Raw genomic sequence first — 11404 nt, 5'->3', positions numbered from 1 at the left:
CACTAGAGAAATGACCTGGTACCGATTGGTTAATATGCATGCTTACCCTTAAATTTCTGCATGCATGCTTTATACTTTGAACGAGATTGCAAAAACTATATACCTTATACTCCCTCCGTCCGAAAATACTTGTCATCAAAATGGATAAAAAGAAATGTATCTAGAACTAAAATACGTCTAGATACATCCCCTTTTATCCATTTTGATGACAAGTATTTCTGGACGGAGGGAGTATTTGAAATGGAGGGAGTAGATAGTTCCGAAGTCTACCAACACATAGCATTGTGCAAAACTTTATCTGAAAAATTTGAATTGCATTTCTTGTCACCTTCGTTCGGTGAAATATAATATGCTAGCTGCAGCTTTTTAGCTATTAGATTACAAACTTTTTGCTGTATGTTTTTTCTTTGTGTGTTTTGCTGCTTACAACTCTACCTTAAAATTTATATTAGGTACGGCGCAATTTGGACCAAGCAAAGGCATTAATGGGGGCTCTAATTAAGGTTAGTTCATGCATAAACTGATCTTATAGCGGCAGCGTTACTGAATTTAACCTCTAACTGATAATATACACTCTTCAGAGGGAAGAGACAAAGCGGGAGGTCATGGAATGTGAGGTCAACCTTCAGCGCGTTCAGATGCAATATAAGGTATGGGCCATCATACATTTCGGTTCAGAATTCGCTTTTACATATACTCCCTCCGTTCCTAAATATAAGGCTTTTTAGAGACTCCAATACAGACTACATACGAAGCAAAAATTAGTTAATGTACACTCTAAAATGTGTCTATATACATCCGTATGTAGTCCGTATTGAAATCTCTAAAAGGTCTTATATTTAGAAACGGAGGGAGTAGCTTGTATACTTGTCTTCTATAGGAAACATAACACTCAAATGAAAATAAGAGGCCACCATTTGCATCACATGGTAGTGGTGAATGGGTTTAAATAGTTAAAATGCCACTGTGATGGAACCAAATACTACCCGCACTATATACTTGTGATTTAATTCTGCCCATTATGTAGCAGATAATATTGGGTAAATTAAATATATATTTCTACCTGATATTATGGTGCACTCTCATCCAGTAAAGGATTTATCATTAACTGATGTTACGACACAGTTTGTTTTGATGCTCTGGTCTGTTACCTTCCTTGCTCCAGTTTCATTTGATTCTTGTCACCCTCCTAATTTCTATCGTTCCCCTTTTCTCTCCTTCAGCATGAGGCCCAGCTTGTTGACGATGGGACTACACTGTCAGGGTTCCAGCAAGCTTCTAGCAGGTTTGGGTCAAGTGATGATGATTATGCGGATTCAGATGACACCGCAACTGAAGAGCCATATTTTCGGCAACCTGTTCTCCATCATCGGTATCCTGATAACAAGCAGTTGGCAATCCCTACATTGCGTATAAAGCGTGAGCCGGGGCTACCGGTGCTAAAAAGGAGGCCTCAGCAGAATGGCTGGGTATTTAAAAGGGTATTCCATCTTCCTATCACTGCCTCTTTTTTGTTATCAGCCACGTGAGTTGAGCAAACTGGTACCAAGCAGCCCATTGCTGCTAGTTACTGGCAACGCCAAAGCAATGGGATAGTTTTAAACCTATGATTTTTAGTTAAGTTTTATTTGAATGGTACTCCCTCCATTCCAAGATATGTGGCGTGAAACCACGACGTTTATTTTGGAACGGAGGGAGTATTTAGGAGGTAGGAGGACAAAATAAATAATGTTCAGTGAGTAACAAGTGTGAAACCCTTTTTTTGGGTACTTTATGATACTTCCAGCTTCAACAAATTTGTTGGATGATGAACTTTAGTGTTCTATTCTTTTTAGTCTCGTTCCTGATTCTATGTTGAATTATTTATAAACTTCAGCCACTTGCATGTATGAATCTGTAGAGTCACTAATTGTTCTGATAATTTATTTGTCAAGTCTGCTTACCAGTTCCACTGCAATAAAAAGGTTGTTTACCAGTTTTCCCGATTACACAGGATCCTGAGGAGCCAGTATTGTTATTCACAAGGCCGCTAGATCCTGACAAGTTGGTGGCAGCGGGTATCAAGTTGCCACCAGACCCCCCTATTGAGATTGATGCCACCGTGCCACCATTTCGGTGCCGAGGGAGAATTGGCCGAGGTGGACGCATCATCTTTGATCGATGGAATCCTCTTCTTCGAACACCAACATCAATTGGCCAGGAAACCGCCCATTTCACACCATATGGCCGTAGGCCGCCCTCACCGGAAGGTTGAAGCAAATATTCGTCTGCACTCACCACTTATTTGACAGATGCAGCTAGTGCGAAGTGCTCAAGCAATTGTTTCTGCCTTGGTGCCAAATTGGCCCTAGGACTACATTCTCATGGCTGAGTTATGAGCTCTGTGGATCTGATGAGCAGGTCAGAAAGCTCGTGGAAAAGCTGCAGGCTCAGTCAAAATCGAGAGGTTTGAAGCTCTGTTGCGGCTTACATTTTATTTTCAGATCTGGCTCGGTCATCATCTGTCACAGCTGTTGTAAAATTACTACAGTGTAGGTGAAGGGGTAGAGAGCATTTTTGTCTAATCTTGGGCATGTAGGGTCGGTATCTAGTTTGGTGCTCTCATTGATTATTCATTTGGAGAAGTGGCGATCCTTCTCATTGCTAAATTAACGTTCTGTATAATCTTTTGACACTCTGGTGCATTGTATTAACCGATGTGCACGCGTGTATATACTGAGAATCTATGCCCATGGGCAATGGCACTAGGTTAGGTAGAAGTAGAAGATGGAAATGGAATAGGTGTAGAACAATGTTGCTTGATCTGTCATTAAAGTGATTGTATCTGCTTTTGTTCCAAAATTTCATACGCATAAAAAGGTTACAAGCCTGAAGCTGTTCTTCATGAAAAGGTTTCCCCCCCTTCTATTTCACCTGGATTGTGTCCGTGGATGTTTAAGATAATAATATTCTTCAGCATAGACACTGATCTGAGAAAACAGAGGAGTCACGTTACATGCGTTCATATGACTGAACTCTGTTTCAAGTTGCAAGGGCAAATTTGCTCTATAAGTTGATGTTTTGTTAAGACTATGAAGTACTGAAGGTGGGTGGAAGTACATGCCTGGTGGGTAGTCTTTGTGCTGACGAACTGTGCAACTCTTGGCCAGTCCTCACCAAACCTGTACGATGTAATTGCCACCAAAAACCCATGGACGTTGTGTTAGCTCTGTTTGGGCACTCGAAGCACAGAAAATGTATCAAGTTACAAAAGGTTCACTGCACAATCTTGTTCCTCCACAAAAGTGAAGGTGCAATCTGCATCTCTATGAACGAGCATTTGAGTATCTGTATCGTATTCGGTATACCTTCCTAGGGCAATCTTGAAGTTCACGCTTTCCCTGATGCTCCAGCGTTCTTGCGGAGGCCTTGCGGTGATACGCAGCAGCTCCATAACATGCTTCCTCTGAACTTTCTTCCTCATCGATGGCGATGAGCGTTGTTTCCCCATTGTCGCACCTTGATTGTTGCGAGCACAGCGATCTTCGTCTCAAGGGCACATACCCCTACTACTGCATATATAGCGGCTGCAGCTGAGGGCAGAAAAGAACGAGTTAGTGTCACACAAAAGGTTAGGTTACCAGGCAAAAAATCGAAGCAGCATAAGCTGACTGAAAGGTAGACAGCTGAATTCTGCATGCTGGTGTCACATGTAGTTTGTGATCAGTTGATTTCATGCCAAAACGATTGTTGTTCTGCTTTAGCTGGATAGGAAAAACACACCGGCTTCATACAAATACAGTGACCAAACTCGGCAATCCAATCGATTATTATCTTTCCTTTAGATATGAATATCAATGAAATGCAAGTGTTCCGGCCAGAAGTTGAATCTTGAAGCACGAAGATCAATACGAACGTCTAAATTGTAAGACTATTAAGTAGCTTAACCTAGAGGTTTTTTAGAGATGATCTTCCGAAAAAAATACACCTTATTGATATGAGTAGTCTATATCAATAAAAACTAATCAACCCTATTTAACTAGAAACCCCCTTAAAAGGATCTGACACCCTCGCGGCCCAAAAGAAGCGTTCTCTCTTAGCACACGTCCATGTATCCAGCCATGCGGTGCGCCTCGATGGGCCACACGCGCCATGCGCCACATGTACGTACCCTACCTGCACATGTCCATGTAACTGTGAGGGTTGACTTTGATACCATTTTATGACACACCGGCCTCTCACCCAGGCTAGCGGTCATTACTCATGGCTATCACTTGTGATCTAGACTCGCCTGATTTCTATCACACATTTTTATTCTTGTAGACTTTGTTTGTCTTCCAAGCACATAAGATTGTAGGACATCAACATTTTCCCTCGTACCAATCGGTCGGTTGAAAATATTCTCTCTCAAACAACCTTGCAATCAAGATACGTACTTTCTTGTCAACACACCTAATGCAATTATTATATGTATAGCCGTATAGGTGACGCTATCCTACCTTATCGATTTAGGCTTCGAACCAAATGTTGTGATCATGCTGCAAGTTTTTGTGTGGTGCTACAAGCATCGCCTTCCATGTTGCATACATTTGATGATTTTGTTAAGACAAATGACAAAATGTTACATGCTAGAATTTTTTCTCCAAGGATTGACATACTCGGGATTACGATATTAAATCGGATCAGATCACCAGGGAGCAACTGATTTCTGCGCTACAATCAACACACCGCTGCTGGTTCGGGGCGGATTTGTTTCATGATTTTTTGGTATCTGATTACAACGGTACCTGATCCCGCTACTCGTGTTTGGTTGAGATGTGACAAAATTAAGTACCAAGAATCAAATAATAGGGCTTTACAAAACCAGTTACACCCACCCATGGCCGTTAAATGATTCCGTCCCGAGCTTCTTCTCGCTTTCGTCCCCCCTCATCTCCTTCGTAGCTATGTTGACCGGACACAACATTCATCCGTCGAGCATCAACAGATGCTGACGGCGGGCCATCACCAGATTTCGTGTTGCAACATCTTCCTCGTGGCATCCGGCAACGACTGGCTATCAACAATTCTACTTGCTCCACACGTTGCTCCCGTCAATGACCCCTTCAATCGTTAGACCTTCTCTCGGCTCTTTGGTATCCATGATCGACGAATTCGTATCAGGAGAATCATGCAACGCCACCCCTAGTTGTAGTATGTTTTCTAATATCTTTGGATTGGTTGCCTTGTTTGCCTTACCATTACCAGAGATAACCAAACAAAACGGGCAATAGTCTCACTACAGTTGCAATGTTGTGTATTCTCATACCGTTATCATCTACGTTAACGGTGCAATGTGGTGTATTCTCATATTGTTACCATCTACGTTAATGGTGCACGAGCCACGAACTAAGTATAACTCAGATAGTTAGGTTCCATGTGGTGGAACCAACGCACCGAGGTTCAAGTCCTAAATTTGAAATTGGCGGTCGCATTATTTTTGAATTTATTTCAGGCCTTCTGATGATGCACATTTAGTGAGAGGAGATGTTCTCGTCGATTATGTCGCCGTCCATGGCGACATCGTCAATGTCAAGATGATGTGCCAGCTCAGTCTATCAAATGTGTTTATAGAGGTGTGCGCACATTCATATGGATAAATATATATGCGTATGTACGGGTGTTGCGTGTTAAAAAAGGTGGGCGAACCAAACACTTCCTCCCATGCAAACAAAAGAACCAAACACTTCCTCAAAGTAAAGTGCTAATAAACGAAAAGAAAAATAGCTGATATAAATAAAATCAAGAAAAATAGTCAATATAGATTGAAAAGATACGACGTCAGCTGGAACCCTTCTGTTTGTTCTCAAGAATGTCAGCGGCTCAGATAACCCAACCGCTCAAACCCTTAAACCCTACTTGGACGACAAGTTGATCCCACGAACGTCTCCTCAAAAGACACAAATACCCCTGCCACCCCACCGCTGTCTCGGGATGTATTCACAGGGTATAGCGGTCATTCGCTTCGATCCCTAGGCGCTCTTCCCTTCCCCGCTGGCCGCAATTCCCTTCCAGACGTTTCGATCCCTCTGTGGCTCTCTCCTCCCCCCTGCCCCCTCCTCGGCGCCCGCCTCGCGAATCCGTCGGAAACCCCTCGCCGCTCCCGGTTCTAGCGCAGCGCAGAGATGGTAGCCGCGCGCCTCCTCGCGCGGGCCACGAGGCAATGCGCCGCCGCGGTGGTGGCGTCCGCTACTAGGCGGCCGCTCGGCGGCGTGGCGGCGGTGGCCGCTCGCCCGCTCGCCTCTTCCTTCGGCCCCGCCAGGGTGAGATTTTCTCGGCCGTTTCTACGGCCGGTTTGAGCTTCGATGTTCTTCTAGTGTGTTGGGTCGCATCTCGTAGGGGATTTCTGGAATTTTTAGGATGCGGAGGATAGGCATCCAGGCTCGGTGTTTCCGGCTGCAGATTATTCTTCGTCCGTGGTTTCTGGTCGGGGGGAATTCAGGGATTTATTCCTAGTGATGGTTGGCGGAGGTGTCGGTTTTGCTCCAAAGCGAGGTTGGGTTTTGGATTCGTCATAAGATCATGCTAAGTCTAGGTTTTGGCGGAGTGTTGGGATTTTGGATATGATAGTCTATGAGTTATGTTTCCGAGTGTTGGACCATAAAACCCTTGGATGTTGTCAGAATTGTTATTTGAATATAGAGTTGGGGATTTTCCTGCAAGGGACCTAACTTCTACTATTAGAATGCGCATTTTTTTTGGGAAATATATAGATTCCAGAATCCCAGTTATCATGTACTTGTACTTATGTCTGCAGTAGTATGATGTGCTTCCTTGTCAGAACATGATCTGAATATTGTGTCAATTAACTCTGGTTTGTGCATTGTTAGAAATTAATATGGCCTACAACTAATTTGAGTCCATAATTCACCAAAGGTAATAAATGGATTATCATGTCTAACAGGATGAAATAATGATTGCACGCCAGTAAATTTTGCACATGCTAGATAGTCTGAAACAAAGCCAAAGAATGAATCCATCATATCTTGGGTTATTGGGTTGTATATGTTTATGCTATCGACTACTTGTTGCAAGATGGGAATAAGAAACTAGGCTGATGTAAACATGCAGCAGCCACCACAAACAAATTTAACCTGCTCTGCTCTCAAGCATCTGCCAGAGATCTCTCAGCATGTCGCTATGTATACTGCGGTCTTATATCTTGGTAGAGCATCTTTCAGGCTGCTCACTCTGTGACCTTCACTGCAGCCTGGTTTCTCCTCCCCATCTCATTATGAATGATCAAAATCCTTTTTTCTTACAGCTAGTCGAAATCCTAATCTTTATACTACATATGCTGTGATGGTTTTGTTCTCAGAATTCATGTTGGACTATGTACATATGTACTCCCTCCGTTTCTAAATATAAGTCTTTGGAGAGATTCCACTATGAACCACATACGGATGTATGTAGATGCATTCTAGAGTGTAGATTCACTCATTTTGCTCCGTAGGTAGTCCATAGTGAAATCTCTACAAAGACTTATATTTAGGGACGGAGGGAGTATAATTTATTAATCCACTTTCACTTTCTGATGTCTTATTCCACATAGTACTAACATCTATCATATTGACTCCTAAACTGTCTGTAGGCACATGATCTCTTTATTACTTTCACTTAATGGGAGACTATTAATTTGGTTTAGATAACGCCTGAATTATCAATAGTAATCTTCTGTCTTTGGGCTGTTTCTGTTTCTACTACTTTTTTTACTTATATGAGCTGTATGCTCTCTGACAAGCAGGTTCCATATATGTTGAATCAGCCCTTGAGATACTCAAGCAACATCTTTCAAAGGTTTGGCTTTTCATCTTCTACTCCTCAACAAAATGATAAGGAGGTACACGAACCCAAAGACCAGGAAAGTACTGCACATGAATCGAATGGTGAAGCTTCAAAGGAAGACAGTGGTTCGCCTGGAAGTAGGTTTGAAAGACTTAAGTCCCCAGTCTATCAGGAGGTGATGAACTAAATGACCTGCATTTTCTGATTCAGGTACAGAAGATCTTGATCTGTCAAAGGAGGATCTAGTGAAGCTAGTTTTTGAGAAGGATGAATTATTAACCTCGAAAGATGAAGAGATCAAAGATATGAAGGACAAGGTTTTGCGCAGCTATGCAGAAATGGAAAATGTCATTGCCCGGACAAAGCGTGAATCTGAAAATTCAAAAAAATATGCAGTACAGGTGTGATGTTGTTACATCTGATTTCTGGTTTGAAATTTTGATGGCATAGTGATATTTATAAGCATTTTGATTAGCTATTTTGAATTTGCTATTTCTTATAGCGTCTAAATCGTGTATGCAGAACTTCTCTAAGAGCTTGTTAGATGTTGCTGACAATTTGGCTAGAGCTTCATCTGTTGTAAAGGAAAGCTTCTCAAAATTAGATACATCCGAAGATTCTAGTGGAGCTGTACCGTTACTAAAAACCCTACTGGAGGGTGTTGACATGACTGATAAGCAACTTGGAGAGGTACTTTTTCTATGTAGTGCATGTTATTCATCAGAATATGATTCTGTTCCTGCGTATTGTAGCTTTTCTGTACCTGAATTTTGTCCTACTTTTCATTTGTGTTCTTTTAACTATTTCTTCTCCTTTTGCACATTGCTTTCTGGGTGATAATATGCCTTTGGGATTTCCCTCAATTTTGAACAGGTTTTTAAGAAGTTCGGAGTCGAAAGGTTTGATCCGTTGAATGAGAAATTCGATCCTGATAAGCATTTTGCACTTTTCCAAATTCCTGATCCTTCAAAACCATCCGGAACTGTTGCTTCTGTTGTGAAGGTATGTGTCATCATCAAGATTCTGATATGTATGTTTTTCCCTGTTCCATTAAATCTAAAAATGTTGGTTCTTAGAGTTCTTGAGTTTGATCAATTGCTGTATTCATCTATAATTTGTTGATTGACAGTTTTGTATTCTTTAGGCTTGTTTTACGGACATATGGTCTTATAATTTTGTGTTTATACAGCCACACCGGACCTACTGTCTAGAAGTATGTTCTTTTGTAGTCATTGTAGATGGTCATGCTTATAGGTAACTTTGATGGAAGATGTATATAGAGTAAACAATAATTAGCAAATCAGAGTATTTCGATTGCATAGAATAAGCGTAAAGAATAGTCGATGCTTGGAAACACCTGGCCCAGTTACTGGCTACTGGCTTTGTTTTGTAAAATTTTAAAATCCAGATTTATTATATGTGGCTGTGACACATGTACCGTCCACATATTTTGGCTGTTTTGACATTATATCTCCATGGAAGAGCATTTACAAGGAGAATCACTTCTGAAGTAATGTCTGATTGCACAAAATTTTAAAACAACCTACATGTGTAGTTAATGTCAAACCTTTGTATTGCCGTATTCCCTGCTTGACCTATATCACTATCTTAGAAACAATGTTGTATGGATATCCTTCCCACTTCCCAGTCTCTCCTTGACTCATATGAGAGTAATGCTCATATGATATACGGATTTGCACTGTGGTAGTTTCATTAGTGAATAGAAGAAAATGTGTCTCAAGTTGCAGCATAAATCGATTAGTTGTATCTTGTATGAATGGAATTGACAATAATTTAGACATGAGAAGTGAACTTTAACTTGGCATTGTTGGGCTAAATCTTTGATTCAACCATCTATTGTGGATAGGGTAGCGATATCATGCCCCTCCTTCCGTGTAGGTTGTCTGCTCAATAAATATTCACAGCCGTTCCCTTTTAGACTTCGAAAACCAGTCCGTTTTGAACTTTGAAGTAGAGAAATCTCTTTTGAACTCTGTGTGCACCTATGGTTTTCTGCACAACACTAGAAATCCATTAAATTGTGCTCAAGCTCAACCCTTTGGCCATTAAGCTCAGATAGTTACGCATGGTGCAGTTTTGCTAAGAAACGAGGCATGAACTTAGCTGTACTCCAGTAGTCACAATAATGGGCTATTTTCATGTGTCATGATTTTTTTTCTCCCCAGAGGCTATATCAGGACAAATGGAGCGTTTTGAATTTGCATATTTATGTGGGCAGCTTGCAGCCTGAAATTATGCAGCGGTCTTAAACTTAAATCTCTTGATGAGTTTTGGATAGCGACTATGATTGAAATGCCCATCACATATTGGTACAATCAATTGTGCATGCCCCAAATGGTTTGAGATTGGCTGGCTGACGACATCTGAAACCTCTATTAGAACGGCAAAATTCTGTTTTCCCCATGACGTATGCATGATTTCCTGCACATTTTTGTGATTTCAGGTGGGGTACATGTTACATGATCGCGTGCTCCGTCCTGCGGAAGTTGGTGTTACTGAGGGAGGTCCGTCCGAAGAGCCTGAGGAGAAATCAGGTGGAGATTAGATTAAAATTGGAATCTAGAAGACGTAGCTGTTCCTGCTTGACGACAACCGGTACCTCATCAGCGAAGGAGTTTGGCGATGGCAGTGTTTCGGATTGATTTTTAATGGTAAAACACAAGGTTGGCTTGTTGAAATCCCATTTGTATGGGTGCACGTCACACCATTCCTTAGCAGTACAACGTTTCGGAGAATTTTGCGAGGGCTTTGAGACCTTAATAAGAGTATTTCTTTTCACATGATACGATCTCTTGAAAAAAAGTGAATTAGGGCATCTCCAAGGTAAGTAACCAAACAGACTCCCCAAATGACCGTGGACATCTGGCCGGGCGTAATGAAAATATTATAAATAGCATAAATGCATCAAGAATTCAAAGGTAGATATTCCTTGAATACAAATAGCAATCCAAACATAATAAAGTTTTGAAATAAAATAGTTCAAAATTTTCACACATGTTCTAATTGTCCATATGAACTGTCCAAGTGCTTCGTTAGATTATGTTGGGTACGAGTTGCTCGATTGTGAATGATGTACTTAAATTGTTCAAACGCTGCTCTAGAAGCTGGATATGACAATCCATATGTTTAAAATGAACAGGATATAAGACAACCGCACTAGAAGCTGGATATGATAATCCATATGTTCAAAATGAACAACTTGGCAAACATAATCCTCATATTTCATAATTATGTCGTGCATGCTAATACAACTACAAAACGGAGTTGAAGCACTTGAAATGCCCTCACTGCATTCCCTGTAGTTCTTTTTATCTAGCAGCAAAGTGGTTTTTTTGACCTATTCGATCGGAGATCAAAGGTTGTTCACGGAGCATTGATACCATCAAGTATCTTATGTTGTACTCAAAGTCCATCGATCTATAGTTGCACGCAGGAGTTTCGGCTGGACATAACCTTGCAAACAATAGAGACTGTTGCATCACGATTGATGTCATTTTGAGACCCTGCATGCCAATAAAAAGAGTACCAAATTCAGAGGTCTTGTGATGCAATCACTTAACGAAAAAGAATGATGGTGGGC

At 41.3% G+C, this 11404-nt stretch overlaps 2 protein-coding genes across 3 annotated transcripts in view; both read left to right on the top strand.

The window, feature by feature from the left end:
- LOC119308756 (enhancer of polycomb-like protein 1) overlaps positions 1–2873 on the top strand; it is an 8749-nt gene extending 5876 nt beyond the window's left edge. Inside the window, exons 9-12 of the mRNA XM_037584899.1 lie at positions 453–503; positions 582–650; positions 1224–1481; positions 1994–2873. Coding sequence (XP_037440796.1) covers positions 453–503; positions 582–650; positions 1224–1481; positions 1994–2254 — 639 coding nt within the window. The 3' untranslated portion in view covers positions 2255–2873. The remainder of the gene's footprint in view (positions 1–452; positions 504–581; positions 651–1223; positions 1482–1993) is intronic.
- Positions 2874–6017: 3144 nt separating this feature from the next.
- LOC119308755 (grpE protein homolog 2, mitochondrial-like) lies at positions 6018–10607 on the top strand. 2 transcript variants are annotated; one of them, XM_037584898.1, is made up of 6 exons: positions 6018–6281; positions 7763–7928; positions 8014–8204; positions 8326–8493; positions 8677–8805; positions 10268–10607. In XM_037584898.1, the coding sequence occupies exons 1-6, from the start codon at positions 6144–6146 to the stop codon at positions 10367–10369; spliced, it is 894 nt and encodes a 297-aa protein (XP_037440795.1). In that variant the 5' UTR covers positions 6018–6143; the 3' UTR covers positions 10370–10607. The 2 variants fall into 2 exon arrangements, with proteins under 2 accessions (XP_037440795.1, XP_037440794.1); XM_037584897.1 differs by having other exon boundaries at positions 6023–6281; positions 7763–7940.
- Positions 10608–11404: the final 797 nt, after the last annotated feature.

The sequence above is a fragment of the Triticum dicoccoides genome, chromosome 5B, assembly GCF_002162155.2.
Source record: "Triticum dicoccoides isolate Atlit2015 ecotype Zavitan chromosome 5B, WEW_v2.0, whole genome shotgun sequence".
Lineage (NCBI taxonomy): Eukaryota > Viridiplantae > Streptophyta > Magnoliopsida > Poales > Poaceae > Triticum > Triticum dicoccoides.
This window is presented reverse-complemented; position numbering and strand designations above follow the sequence as displayed.

Coding starts and splice junctions, on each gene's coding strand:
- LOC119308755 (XM_037584897.1), top strand. CDS start 6,144: ATGGTAGCCGCGCGCCTCCTCGCGCGGGCCACGAGGCAATGCGCCGCC. Junction 6,282..7,762: donor CTTCCTTCGGCCCCGCCAGG/GTGAGATTTTCT, acceptor TCTGACAAGCAG/GTTCCATATATGTTGAATCA. Junction 8,806..10,267: donor CTGTTGCTTCTGTTGTGAAG/GTATGTGTCATC, acceptor TTGTGATTTCAG/GTGGGGTACATGTTACATGA.